Consider the following 14,806-nt stretch of genomic DNA (forward strand, 5'->3'; position numbering starts at 1 on the left):
TGTTAAATTGTTTTATCTCTTCGATACACATCTCCTATATCAAATTTATTAAAAGATGTTTCAATGAGTTTGAAATACAGTACTCAATACTTTACTAAATCAATATCATTAATAGATATAGATTAATTTTTCATATTGGTAATTTTGAAAAAGGTCATTGATGCGACTATGTCCATGCATGAGTAGGAACGCTATGCTAGGGATGAAGATAAGAAAAGAGATAAAATACATCAGAACAAGTGATATCTCATTCTGAAGGAGCTCCAAATGTAACTTGATGCATATCATATTTTAATATCTCAATTAGGTTTTTTGGGATACTATATTACCGTCGGCCAGCGACAATTTCAACGTCCCCTGGCAAACTCTCTCAAACATAATACGTAGAATTTTGTAATTAATGATCAATTTACGACTGCTGATGCGTAATATGGCAATATATTTGGAACATATCATTTTATTAACTAATTCGAATAGTAATAAAAGTAAATAAATATTAAAGGAAAAATAAATAATATGCTTTAATGCATTTATTAAACAATATCGAAGATATTGTTCCTAGATCTTTCAATTGCTTGAAAAATAAAATCAATTATTTATTAAAAGCTATTAAATAGTAGAAATTTTCCTTTCATTTGAATACATCATTAAATATTATTTGTCAATTAATACTTTTGAGAAATATATTTAAAATTTTTTAGTTTTTAAATGTTATTAAAATAAATAGTTTTTAAATTGTTTTTAAACATAGAATATTTATTTTTTTAAATATTGAAAACTATATTGACATAATTTCGAAAATATAAATGGAATTTTTTTACTTATAGTATACGTACATAGATAAATTGAATTTTTTATTTAAAAATAACCATTCAAATGAATTTCGTTTTGTCTAATTCTATTTGAGATACATATAATCTTTAATATTTATGAATGGATCGCTTGAATGCTCCGTATAACCTTAAAATTTATTACATTTGTGAACAAGTATTAAGAAGTACTTCGCACATAATATTCAGATATTTAAATTTTGTAAGTACATTTTATATTTACAAAAACGTTTGGTTTAGAAGTAAAATTTTTGCTTGTATTATTTTTGCTATCCCTTAATAATCATGTTTATAAAGAATTAATTATTTCCTATCATTTGAACGAATTAATTGTTATTGAATTTTTAAGTAACACATTTAGTCACGTTACTCTTATATATAATCTTAAATGATATTTTTTTGTACATTTTTTACTATTGTAAGAAAATTTGGATTAATAAGAATAGTGCATTAAAAGATAATTATTTAAAATTTTCATCAGTAATATTTCTGAAATTGTTATAGATTATTTCAATAAATCGATATAATTTGTGTTAAGTCTGTATGTATTGGGTGGATAAAAACGTATTAAGGTTAAACTTACTTTTCAGATTATTTAATTAAAGACACTTACGTAATAAAAGTTATTATTATTATTAAGCCTGGATTCATCTATCAAAGCAGCATTTATAATTGCTTAAATTTTCATCTTTTCTGAATGGTTTTAAATAATACATAATAAAGTATTTAAAAAATGACATCGCTCTTTACCTGTATAACATGTCGCTTAGCCTTTCACAACTTAGAGATACAAAGGCAACATTACAAATCAGATTGGCATCGCTATAACTTAAAAAGAAAAGTTATTGATTATCCACCTGTTACGGTCGAAGAATTTCAAAAAAGAGTTGCAATCCATGGTATAGCAGATAAAGTGAACGAAGTACAAAGTGTTACATGTAAAATATGTAGAAAACATTTTAATACAAAAAATCAATATGAAAATCATTTAGTATCCAAAAAACATAAAGAAAAGAGTCTTAAAATAAATACCACACTTTCATTAAATGAGGATGAGCCAATGCTAAGTAGTATTGAAGAAATTGTTCATTCTGTTGATTCTGTACCATTGACAAAATTGAAAAATAATGAAAATAGTAATGACTCTGTTGATGATATTGAAATGGATTCGGATACCGATTCAGTTGACTCCGATGAATGGGTTGAAGTTATAGATAATCCTGTTATTAGTAATAATTGCTTATTTTGTAGTCACCATAGTAAAAGTTGGGTACGAAATTTAAAACATATGACATTAGAACATTCTTTTTTTATCCCTGATCCTGAATATTGTATAGACATCAGAGGTTTACTTATTTACTTAGGAGAAAAAATTTTTGCTGGTTATATGTGCATATGGTGTAACAATAAAGGTAATAAAAAAATTCAATTTACTATTTATTTTATTATAAAAATGATTGCAATAACATTTGTGAACTTGTTTTAATTAAATATTTTTAAAATAAAGTTAATATATATAAATACATCTACATAGACATAATATATTTTATCAGTGGATACTATATCTTATTCTATAAATAATTTTATCTTTAATTTTAAAGATAATATATTTGAATTTAAAATTAATGACATTCAAACGTAATATTAAAATTATTTTTTAATTTAGGCAAAGCCTTTAGAAGTGCAGACGCAGTAAGAGCTCATATGTTGGACAAAGGTCATTGTAAAATGTTACACGAGGGTGAAGCATTGGTAGAATATACAGATTTTTATGATTATTCATCTAGCTATCCGGATAACGAAACATCAGATCCTAACGAAGAAGTAGAAATTCCGGTATTGAATGACACAGAATATCAAATAGTTTTACCATCAGGTTCAGTTATTGGTCATCGATCACTTATGCGTTATTACAAACAGAGTCTGAATCCAAATCGTGCATTAGCTGTACCAAAGACTGAAAAGTTAAAAAAGGTTTTGAAAATGTATCGATCATTGGGTTGGACTGGAACTCAGCGGGAAGCTGTTAAACAAAAGATAATTGATATCAGGTATATGCAAAGGATTCAACAAAAATACTCGACCAAATTGAATTTTAAATCGAATAAATTGCAAACTTATTTCCGTCAACAAATAAATTTTTAAAATTATTTGTATTACTATCAAATAATGTCAAATATTGTATTAACTGTAATGTATTTACAATGTATTTGTAAATGCATGTGTTTTTTTTTAAAGTTGAAAATGTACTTTAATCGAAGCTATTGAAATATTGTAATATAATAATATTATAACAGAATCTGATCAAAATTAGATATAGATGAAAATATTTTGTAATTTGATATTAATATAATTTTTATATTCATATCTATTTGGTGAATAAAGAATATTGTATTTCTTTATTTAGAAAATTCTGTTAATTATTAATATTCATTAATAAATCGTTTATCATAAACTCTTCTATATGGGAAAATATAAATATAAATTATACATATGTATGTATCGGCGCGAACGCGCAAACACACACAATATACACACATATATAATATATAAAATGTTTAATGTTAAGTGGTGTTCCAAATTTTTTTTTTGTTATTTTCCTAACTATAAGGTACTATTTACTATTTATATAAGAATATTACATTTATAAGATCCAAAATAAATCATTAAACGAACAGTTTGTAAAATCTTTTTATTATATTAACATTGAAATATATGGGACTATAATAATATTCAAAATTTATCATTAAAATTGATAAAATCAAACAAAATAAAAACAAAACTAACAAAGTTTCAAAACACGTGTTAATAACTTAAATCAATAAGTAAGAATACTTTATTATATTGAATTATTATTTTTATTAGAATAATTTGATCTAAAATTTAGAAATACGATTAAACTTCAATAGCATAAATTTTTGTCAATCGTCTTTAGAATATTACATTTTAATATAATTGCAACTAATAATAGTGTTCAAAAAAATATGTACATGTGAATAAATAAATTATATTATAATATAATATAATAGAATAAATTATAAATCAGTGATGATTATATAAATATAAAAATTAATTGAATTAGCAGTACAATAATAAATTCAAGGATATAAATGTAATACTGATGATGGTAAGGGTTTAATAAAATGTAAGTCATAAACTCGAATATTTATTTAATAGACATTTTTATAAAATAACAAGATATCTACTCTCGCCAACAAAATATCGAGCTATTATACAGTACTTTCGTGGACATACTTATCTAAAATTTTATTGTAAATATATAATTATGATTCCTTGATCATTAACATTTTTATGTATTTTTTAAAATAGAGTATATTTCATTACGCTATTAAATTTTTAAATTATTTATCAATGGTTCTTTGAATATACAGTGCGACATAAATGTGGCAATGCTACTTTAAATTCGTTGATTAGAAGAAAAAGGTACGATTTTTTTTAATACATTAATTGTCCTGCAATTGTCAAAAATGTATGCAATTAATGTTTTGTAGCATTGTATCATTAAATAATTACATTTTTCTTTATTTTCCTTTTAGTAATTACTTATAATTTATAAATGTAAGAGATAAAATATAATTAATATGTCATTTTTCTTTAAATTTTACGGCATAAAATTTAATTTTGCACCATAAAATTATTATAAGTTAAATTTAAAAATAAAGTCGTATTTATATATTCTATTATTAATTTACATTTATAGTATAAAATATTACAATCAATTCTTAAGTGTGAGTTAAAATTTTTACAATAAAAATTTTCAAAAAAATTTTTTTTTATTTTTAATACATTTGCTTTAAAAAAAAATTTAGAATTTGAAATATTTTTGAATTGAAAATAAGAGTGTAAAAATATATTGATTATAGGAAAGGCTAATTCGAAAATATTTCATCACTTTCTTTGCTTCTTTGTTTGTATATTACGAAACTATGACAAATATACAGTTAAATATCTAGATTAACATTTGCAACAATTTTAATACTAATTATATTTTTATTTGTAAATATAATAAAAAAATTTTGTGAAAATATAAAATATTTTTGTTTATTGTTGTTTAAATTAGTACAAAAATAAATTATTAAGATGCTACGGATCAAAACTCTAAATTGCAATATTACTAAAGGACAATATAATTTGGGCACATAACAGCTTGCTAGATAGACTTTTATTAACCACCAGCTTAACCAGTTTTATGTAAAAGTATTAGTACAAAAATAATTTTATAAATTCTTAAAAAATATGCTTAAATAGTCGGTATTTATAAAATAGTATTTTAGAAAAATCTTTCGAATTTTATTTAAAATAAATATTTAGATTTGCTAACGTTTTTAATGAAAATATTTATACTTTAAAAATTAATTATCAAATTAATTAACTGTATTTAAAAAGACTATTAAACATAATTATTTTAAGCTTAATTTTTTAATGTGTAATTGTATTTATACAATAGATAAGATGACGGTTTAACTCTTTTAAAACACGAAAATGTATTTAATACGCCGTATTTATTATTATTTTTTTTTTTTACATGTGATTGTTATTTAATTTTAGAGAGCTCTTATTGTCATACGATCAACGACGATTATTAATAAATACATCAATATTTGTACTTGTATTACTTACATACGTATATGTATATTCACAAAAAACTTTAATTTAAAAATTAATTTATTATGATCATATAATCTATTAAAAAGAAATAACTTATAGCAATTAAGATGTTAAATATCATTCAAAAAATGATTAAAAAATTTATAAATATTATTTTTTTTTAATGCATCCTTCTACAGCGAAGAATTGTAAAAGGGTGGATTATTTCTCATTTTAAGAAATATTTATGTTAATCGAAAGTAAAGTTTAAATTTCTCTTTTGCTAATGTAAATGAATACTGAAATGATATATTTTATTCTACACATATAAAATGTATTAGATATTTTTTAAATATCTTTTCATGTATAATTGACAATAAAATTGATTTTATTAAAGACAAATATATATAGAGAAAAATATAAAATATAATATGTTATAAATATTATATATATGAATAATAATAAACAATAAACTTCTGTGTATAAAAACTATGTATTTTTAATTTAAATGTGTTTATCATAAAGTATCACCTATTTTTAAATATTTCATCAATAAACACAAATACTTTTTTATATATAAAAGTATGACCGTCATAGTTAGAATTTTACTTATGTCAAGAATAATTATTATTTCAGTAATAGAAATAATAGCTTTATCATAACTTTTGAAAAGATTTTTCTTTTAAAATACTTGTTATATCTGACTTTAATATGATCAATAAATGAAAGATTTTATTGTAGTGCCTTTTGAATGTGAAGTCATTATGTGACCTTTAATTTAAATAGATTATTTTCTTTAATCACTACTTTAATTTCTTTATGACTACATATATATATATATATATATATATATATATATATGCTCTTTTTTAAAGTAATAAAATGAGAATATAAAAATTAACACTGCTATTATAAAAATAAGAGTTACAAGATTTAGAAACAATTTTATCGAACTAAAAGAGTCTCAAAAATTTTGTAATTATGAAATTTCTTATAAAAGTATTGAAAAATATATAACTTAAAAGTATTAATACAAATTTATTATAATTGATTAAATCAGGAAAAGAATTGATAGATTGCTGAATTAAATATCTTATATGAATCAGATAAATGTACTTTATAGTACTTTAGTGTTACGTCATCTAATTCGTAATGTATATTTATTATCTTCATAATTAATTGTTTCGCTTTATCAAGTAACTTTTCGATTCAATATAATTTCAATAAACTTTCTAATCCAGAATCTTTACCAGCAGCTTGAGAGCTTCGTGGGGCGGACCAGGTCTCAGCCTTTCATCCACATCCGAATATCGGATTTCTGTTATAATCTTGAAATCGTTCTTTAAAAACGCCTTCTGCGAGAACAGTCCTGTTGAATCAGCTTTGAAAACCTGGGAAAGCGTTACGTTCATGACAATTTCTTGCTTTATCATTAAGTACTCAAATTTCTTGGAGCGATAAGTTATTTCTTCGATCTAAATCTTTTAAATTTAAATATCGACGTAAAAAAAAGATGAATATTACACTGTCAGATTTATAATCAGATTCGTAAACATTATCTTTATTTTATCGAATAATTTGCATATCTTCTTCTTTGTTCGCTAACATATAATGAACTATATAACGCGAATGGACATATTGAACTTTATTATAATTTTAATAATAAATTTATCTATTTAATTAACGATAAATGTGTTGAATATAAAAAAAATTTTTTATTAAGTTTTATTTGAATACTTCGGATAATATTCGTTTCACTTCAAGAAATTTATAGAGTACATGACACATGAGCTCGATCGATAAACGCACCGAGTTTTAATGACAGACAGTAAGAGATATAGATACAGACGCTTTTTGGTAGATTTTTGAAAGACTTTCTATTTAAACATATGACAATATCATCCAAGTTCCATGCACATTAGGGGGACATGCTGAAACAAAGAGATTATTGAGACAAACATCAGAGGGTACGAAGTATGAATGACAACCTAAGCTGCAGAAAATAATGTTATTTTTTATTGGCTCACCAAATTTTAAATAATTTTTTATTTTGTAGATTCCTCAATAATTAAAAAAAAAAAAAAATATTTGTTTAAGATTTTGTTATTAAAAGATTTATTATTTTATTTAAATTATTTTAAAATAATTAATTAACTTGAACATTTATAATAATTAAATTCTGTAAAATATTAATTTTATAATAAATTAATATCAAAATATATTTTTATATCGTCGGCATTTTGCACATGAATAATTTTATTAAGTTCATTTTGTATAATTTTTTTTTTTTTTTTTTTTTTTTTTTTTTAGATTAATTTCTGATAGATGAAAATTTAATGAAAGCGTGCAATAGAGAATTCTCGTTTTTAAGGAAATTTAATATTTTTTACATCGAATAATTTTAATGAAAATGCGTCACATTATATTTATAAACAAATGATCTGCATAATGCATGTTATGTCATAATAATTTATTGGGTAACGATGCAAGCACTAATTATCTATCATATTGTTAATGATTTCGAATAATTTTATGATAAATAAAGAACCACATTGATTACACATGTTCGTACAATGCCAATATTTTACATGCTATAATCGAAAGCTTTTACGATGATTTGATTCATTTGCTATGTTATCTTGAAGAATATTTCTCGTTAAAGCTTATTAATTGATAAAAATTAAATTAATATTTTTAATAAATAATTTTAATCTACATACTTAATTATGTAATTAGGCATTTAATCAGGTATAATTTAATTAGTAACTAACATATGATTTAGTTTTTTAAAAATTGAGTAAATTTTTGTCAATTTAATTTACATACGATTAAATTGCTCTTTGGGATGCAATTTTTAAAAGCATATAACGATAATTCTATCAAGTCAAGTCATCGAATATCTACCTTTTTTTTTAATGATACAGTTATTATTTGCTTTAGCACTTTTAATTTCTCACTTTAATATAATACTTTTAGATTTTAAGGTTAATAAATATTGCATTAAAAAATTATAGTAAATAATATTATGCAGTAGATGACTTCCATTGTAATACCCATATCATATTACAAATAAATAACAAAATGAATGAATAATAATTGTTATAGAATATTCCGTTAAATTTTACATATAATAACTCGTTGATTTTTTTACGGAACTAATATTTAAAATATTTTGTCTTGCAATTAAAAGTCATTTGCATTCTCAATAAAAATTTATAAACATATAAATATATTTTTCTTTTATTCATTAACTACAACCTTTTAATAATTATGCATAAAAAACAATTTTTTAACAATGAAAAATCATAATAAAAAAATTAAGATTACTCTAACAATAAGATTATATTGTAAAAAATATTATTTAGTGCTATTTTAAGATCGATACATTTATTATTATAAATAATTGTCACGGTAAAATAAATTCTTTCTTTTTTTAATCGATGAAGCATTTCTAGTAAATTTGTAATATTAATGTTGATTGTACATTTTCAATATAACATTAATAATAAACTCTTTATGTAAAGTGAAGAAACGTGTTTTTTATTAAATAAAATCGTTAACATATAGAAATAATAGCAGTATTTGCATTTAGTAAAATTAGAAATTTTATTCAATATGATCAAAAGTAAAAATTCGTTAAAATTAAAATTAATAAACTTATAATCCCTTTGAATTTTAAGAATTCCATTATAACAAAGACTTTAAACATGAAACATTCTGAATAATATTGCAGTATACATAGCTTGTTATTTGATTTATTCAGATTAGTATTAAATTCCCCTTCAATTTGTAAAATTTTTATTATTTTAAATGATATGCATGACGGTTATTTTGTTTTATTTCACTTTATACATGTAAACCAGACACATTTCCAATGGCCGGATGCTCCAAGGAATCAATTCGTGAATTAAAAATTTATGAAATTGTCATGGCTCAAAATATTGTAAGCTTGCAAGTAACGTAGCAATTGCCACACACAGTAAATAGCTTTCGGAAGTTCAGCAATTTGCAGAAAGTACTTAACACTAAAACATTAAGTCGATAAAGTAGATACTCAATAATACATAATAATTCTGACACACAAAAAAATAATTAGTTTCCGTGCTCGACGTATACATAAACTACAAATGTAATAAAATATGAAAGTCACCTTAAACCCAGCATCTTTTGCGATTTTAAGGCTGTTCTTAATAAGGAGATCCGCTAGACCCTTTCCCCTGAATGTTTCATCCACGCTCAGTATGCGACAGTCGAAAAGCTCATCGACGTCGTACTTAGCGAATATGTCAACTTTCTCGTTGATCTTGTAAAGTAGTCCAAAGATGCTTTTGAATTTATCGTCCTGAAGCTCAGCGAGACGGCGCTCGCACTCTTCGCGCTCGCCACGTTTCACGATACCATTGAGTGCGGTACCGACGATCTATAATCGAACAGTGCGTTCGGGATAATGGAATTAAAGCCAACCTAGTTATTATGCAATTCATAGTCACGACAAGGTTAAAATGGCAAGGCAAATTAATTATTTCAGAGCATCAATGTGAGAACGTATTGGATTTTTTTATAAAATTTCTTTTAACAGAGGATGAGGATGAAGCTTGAAGTAGCGAGTATAAGTATATACTCTGAATTTGTATCTCTACTCGACCTACTACTTAAATTAATCATATAAACTGTTTAATATTGATATTTATATAAAATACGTCTTAATATTAATGTAATTGATAATTTTGTGAAAGTTGATTTCATTTATGGCTAGACTTTTAGGTCTGCGAGCGCCTTGTTGACATATAAATTACAGGATGGTTTTGATAATTTCGCCAAATTTGTAATTTTATCGATCGTTTCAAAATCATATTAGTTGCAGTGAATGAAGTATTTCCATTAAAATGCAGATGCATTAGATGAATAATATAATCATTTTTAAACGGAAACAAAAAATTAATTTATCTTGATAATTTTCTATCGATTTATGATTGCTGCAGTGTAGTGTAATTGAAATACATAATTTAAATTTAGTCGATGACTCAAGTTTTCTAAATATGTATATAAATATCCATTAGAATAACGTTAATTATAAAACGCCAAACGTATAAAGTAACTATTATTATTGACTAAGAAATATATTTATTTAGTTTGTATTTATTTATTAAAGATTTTTAATTGATTTTTTAATTGAAATTTATTTATTAAATAATGTTAATTAAAAGAAAAATTATCTGGCGAAATAAATACGTAAAAATAAACAATAGTATTGTTTAAGCTACTTGTATTTTAATTTTATTTTTTCCTCAATATAAATAAGTAATTTACTGTTAATATGGCAGAAGTTTTACATCGATGATCATTAATTTATATGTGTCATTTTATTAAATTTAAGCTGAAAAATAATGCACAGATAAGAAAATTGTTAGCAATCGTAATAAATTGACTAGAGATTTATCATGTTTACATATTAATTTTATTTATAAGCGAGTATGTCTCTGTGAAATAGATGAACCATAAATATCAACTATTTTCTTAGAAATCATTAGCTTCCTTCTCTTCTAACAATGATTAAGCATTTTGTGAGTTTAATTTCATTCTTATACATAAACAGCGATGTTTTACAATTATAATTTTATCCTATTATTTAATAGGATAGTCTTTTATTTAATAGAATTTATTTAATAATGTATTTTTATCGATATTACATATTAATATATATTGTTTTATGCTCGATCAATTATTAATTTAATTTACTATTTCATATGCGTTATAAACGTATATTCTGTTATGAATAATTCATTATAATGAAATCGTAAAATTTTGTATTGAAATAATGATTAGTCTATTGAATTTAAAATGAAAACAATTCTAAAAATATTAACATAACATAATATTAAGCATAAATATTTAGTATAAACTAATAATCCAAACTTTAAAAAACTTCACTTTAAAAAAATTTAATCTTCTTTCTAAATAAAGATAACGTTCGGTAATGCATGGATTCTGATTTTCTTTAGAATTAAATATTTTTAATAATATGTAAAATTGCATTTATAATCCAAGTGCTTCAGTGACGTATTTATTTCAAAAAACGTTTGTGGTTTACATACCACAATATACTCAATAACATTGAAAAAATTTGAATAAAGAAAAAATTATTTTATCTCGCCAACAATGAATTTACATTTATTCGTTTATATTTCAATTAAATCATGGTAATGAAAATTCTATTAAAAACATTTATATAACTCGTTTGAGTAATTTTTTCACTCCAAGGATTATCTAACATTTCAAACGATATTCTAAGTCATAACCTCAAAAATCACTCCAAACGAGTGAAAATTCTATTTTATCGGACCATTTACTGATTTCTGTATGTTATAATAGATTTATTTTTTGTAAATTATTTGTTGACATTTTCGTGTAAAATGTACGCGTAGGGGCCGTGTTATTCGACTCAAGTTTATTATTATTGCTCGATGAGGGAAAAGTAATGGAAATCTGTGAGTATTCTAAGGCAGAGAATATTTCGTCAGCCCGAGGGAAAAATGCGCGATTTGATTATTAGGCAAAATTCGCGCCAAGCGACTAAAAGTCGCCGTCGCACTACCTTATCCCCTTCGTCGACGATCATGCACGATATCCCCTGTGCGAGAGTAAAGAGACAGTGACGCTCGAGCTCCTGGTGCGACTCGCCCTTGCGACAGAGGCCAATCGCCCGGTTGAGGGGCTCGTCCGCGAAGAAATTGTACTTGAGGTGCTCGAGAACGTCGTGGTAGCGCTTTGAGGGCACTGGTGTGCAGCGGAGGCCTTTAGTCTCGCCCGGGGATGACGGTGCCGAGGACGACGACATCGAGGAGCCGTTGCGTTACGCGCGTCACACTCGGCCTGGGTTGCCCGTAGCTCAGGACCGACTGCCGACCCGAGTGCGCATGTGGACCTATGTCGCTCTCGCCCCCTTGTTAACGCCGTACGTGTGCACGCATCCGTCTTCCCTTCTGATATATCTGGTGCGATACGGGATGGAAGCTGGCAGGGTGGGAGGAAGCGAGAGATCTGTATAGGCATACGTAAAGACAGAGAATTAATTGGTTAGGAAAAGAGTGAATGCGAGTTGGAGCGCTAGGAGATACGGATGTTTGGGGTTGAATGGCGGGGGGGGGGGGGGGGGAGGCGATGGAAAATTAATAATTTTTACAGAACGGATATTTGGTATAATTTGCTTGCAGACTGTTCCCGATAAATAATTTCAGATACATTATATGATAAATATTTGCACTGTGCTTTACAGAACGGATATTTGGTATAATTTGCTTGCAGACTGTTCCCGATAAATAATTTCAGATACATTATATGATAAATATTTGCACTGTGCTTAATGTTTTCTGTAAAATTGCAGTAGTTGTTTCATGAGTTTTCGTAAAAGTTTTTCACCAAAATTTCAAAGATGATAAATTTATTTCGTGGTGACACAATCAAGGGCTGGCAATGATTCTTCGACTTTCAATATCTGTAGAAATTATGAAATTTCACATTACAAGAATTATAATAAGGCTTATTTAAATAGTATTTTGAAATTTTATTACAACTACGACTTTGTAAACATTTATTATATCGATACTTAAATTATTATTTTCAATTAAGTAAATGATCGTATAATTTCTGATAATTTTATTTGATTAAACTGTACTTAAATTAATATCACGTCAATTAATAATATTTAATAAAAATTTTAAAATAATCAAATATAATGTTTAATCAAAAATTAATAAAAAATTTATTCAAATAAATTTAATAAATAATCATAATTATTTTTGTAGTTTCTTTTTCTTTGAAATTTGATTTGATTTGAGTAAATATATTTGATAGGTGAATAAGCGGTGTGAAGCATTGCATATGCAAGAAAAGCTTTTAACACTTTAATGTCGAAAATAGCTTTTCCTGCAGTTTAGCAAATTTTTAGCTGAATGGAATATTCCAGAAAATTTTCTCCCAACTTCTTGTCTCATGAAGAATTTGAGTAATTTTCTTTTATTATTTAATATATTGACAATTGCTTTCATTCGTACATATTCATTTGTCTTAAAGGTAAAAAAGTAAACAAATATAAGTGATCGATATTTACTATTCGCTGTTTTTTATTTGATATAATTCATCGAATGCATAAGGAATATATGAAAATTTTAACAAAATTATGCAGTAATACTTTAAATGAATTTATAATTAGTACTTAGGAATTTTAAATCACCTTAGATTGCATGAAAGTACAATCCGAACGGAGTTATGCAATTACCTGGGACTTCAATTATCATAAATCGTTTTTAATCTGCATTTCATATCAGAGATACTTAGATGAATTGATGACAATCAAGTTCAAAATTATTATTATAATAGGAGTTAAGCAAGGGTAAAGTGGCGTACAAGAGGGAAAGTGTCCTGAAATATTTTATTAAGTGTTGCATGACGTAGCTCCCCTAAAAAGCGAAAGAAAGAGAGCTGCAATCAAACAGATGTTAATAAAGGAAAGTACAATAATTCCTTTTTCTATTTTATTGTCATTGATTTAATCACTTTACTTTTACAACTATTAACTATTTTTCCACGCACAATGTTTAAAGCATATAAATGCAATTTATTTGTAAATTATGCAGATAAACAAAATTAAATTAAAGACATGCTACTTTTAGTATTATTATTATTTTATTATTCGAATATTATACAATATAAAAATAAAATTATAAAGCTGTATTAAATTATAATATTTAGCTATGAAAAATTGATAGAAGGATCACAATATTTTACTCTTTGTACATATAATCGAAAAGTTTAAATATACAACAATATTCAGTAGTTCTTTCTGAAATAAGTTAATCTCTAAGAAAATATACACATTAACATTTGAATATTATTTTGAATTATATTTGACTTTTTATTTGGGAATAAGAACAAAAAAACATTGTTCTTAAATAAATTTAATAGAAAAATAGAAATTTTATTTTTTGATATTAAATCAACGTATGGTGACCATAGTTTTTATCCGTAGAGAGATAAAAAAAAAAATTTATAAAAATGTTAAATAATCTTTCGTGACATATTAAATTAATTTACAAGGTCAATTTTATAAATCAAAGAGCTTATAAAGAGAGTAAGATTAATGCTGCGCATATAATATAAATTAATAAAATTTCAGTTTTTTTGCGTGCTTCATTAAAATATATAAAATTGATAAACTATTTTAATAAATAATCCATTTCCTTTCATCACTAATGTGACAAATATATTGTATTGTAATTCCTTGCAATTTGATATATTATAATAATACAGCTAGTGATTTTTCAAAACTACAACTATATTCTTCCATGCAATTTTTAACTACAAATAAT

General features: G+C 24.6%; 2 protein-coding genes across 3 annotated transcripts; one reads left to right on the forward strand and one right to left on the reverse strand.

Moving 5' to 3' along the window:
* Positions 1-1,502: 1,502 nt before the first annotated feature.
* Positions 1,503-2,975, forward strand: LOC105367814 (zinc finger protein 622). Its single transcript, XM_011506624.1, has 2 exons — positions 1,503-2,242; positions 2,497-2,975. Exons 1-2 carry the CDS (start codon positions 1,564-1,566, stop codon positions 2,973-2,975), a joined length of 1,158 nt encoding a protein of 385 aa, XP_011504926.1. The 5' UTR covers positions 1,503-1,563.
* A 3,599-nt stretch (positions 2,976-6,574) lies between these two features.
* LOC105367815 (uncharacterized) lies at positions 6,575-12,445 on the reverse strand. Of its 2 annotated transcripts, XR_913077.1 has the most exons (4): positions 12,034-12,445; positions 9,589-9,858; positions 7,248-7,369; positions 6,766-6,829 (listed from the first exon to the last, which is right to left on the reverse strand). XR_913077.1 is itself a non-coding variant. In XM_011506625.1 (3 exons), the coding sequence occupies exons 1-3, from the start codon at positions 12,274-12,276 to the stop codon at positions 6,671-6,673; spliced, it is 672 nt and encodes a 223-aa protein (XP_011504927.1). In that variant the 5' UTR covers positions 12,277-12,441; the 3' UTR covers positions 6,575-6,670. The 2 variants fall into 2 exon arrangements, 1 of the variants encoding a protein (XP_011504927.1); XM_011506625.1 differs by lacking the exon at positions 7,248-7,369 and having other exon boundaries at positions 6,575-6,829; positions 12,034-12,441.
* Positions 12,446-14,806: the final 2,361 nt, after the last annotated feature.

This window comes from Ceratosolen solmsi, unplaced genomic scaffold (assembly GCF_000503995.2).
Source record: "Ceratosolen solmsi marchali unplaced genomic scaffold, CerSol_1.0 scaffold6, whole genome shotgun sequence".
Taxonomy (NCBI): domain Eukaryota; kingdom Metazoa; phylum Arthropoda; class Insecta; order Hymenoptera; family Agaonidae; genus Ceratosolen; species Ceratosolen solmsi.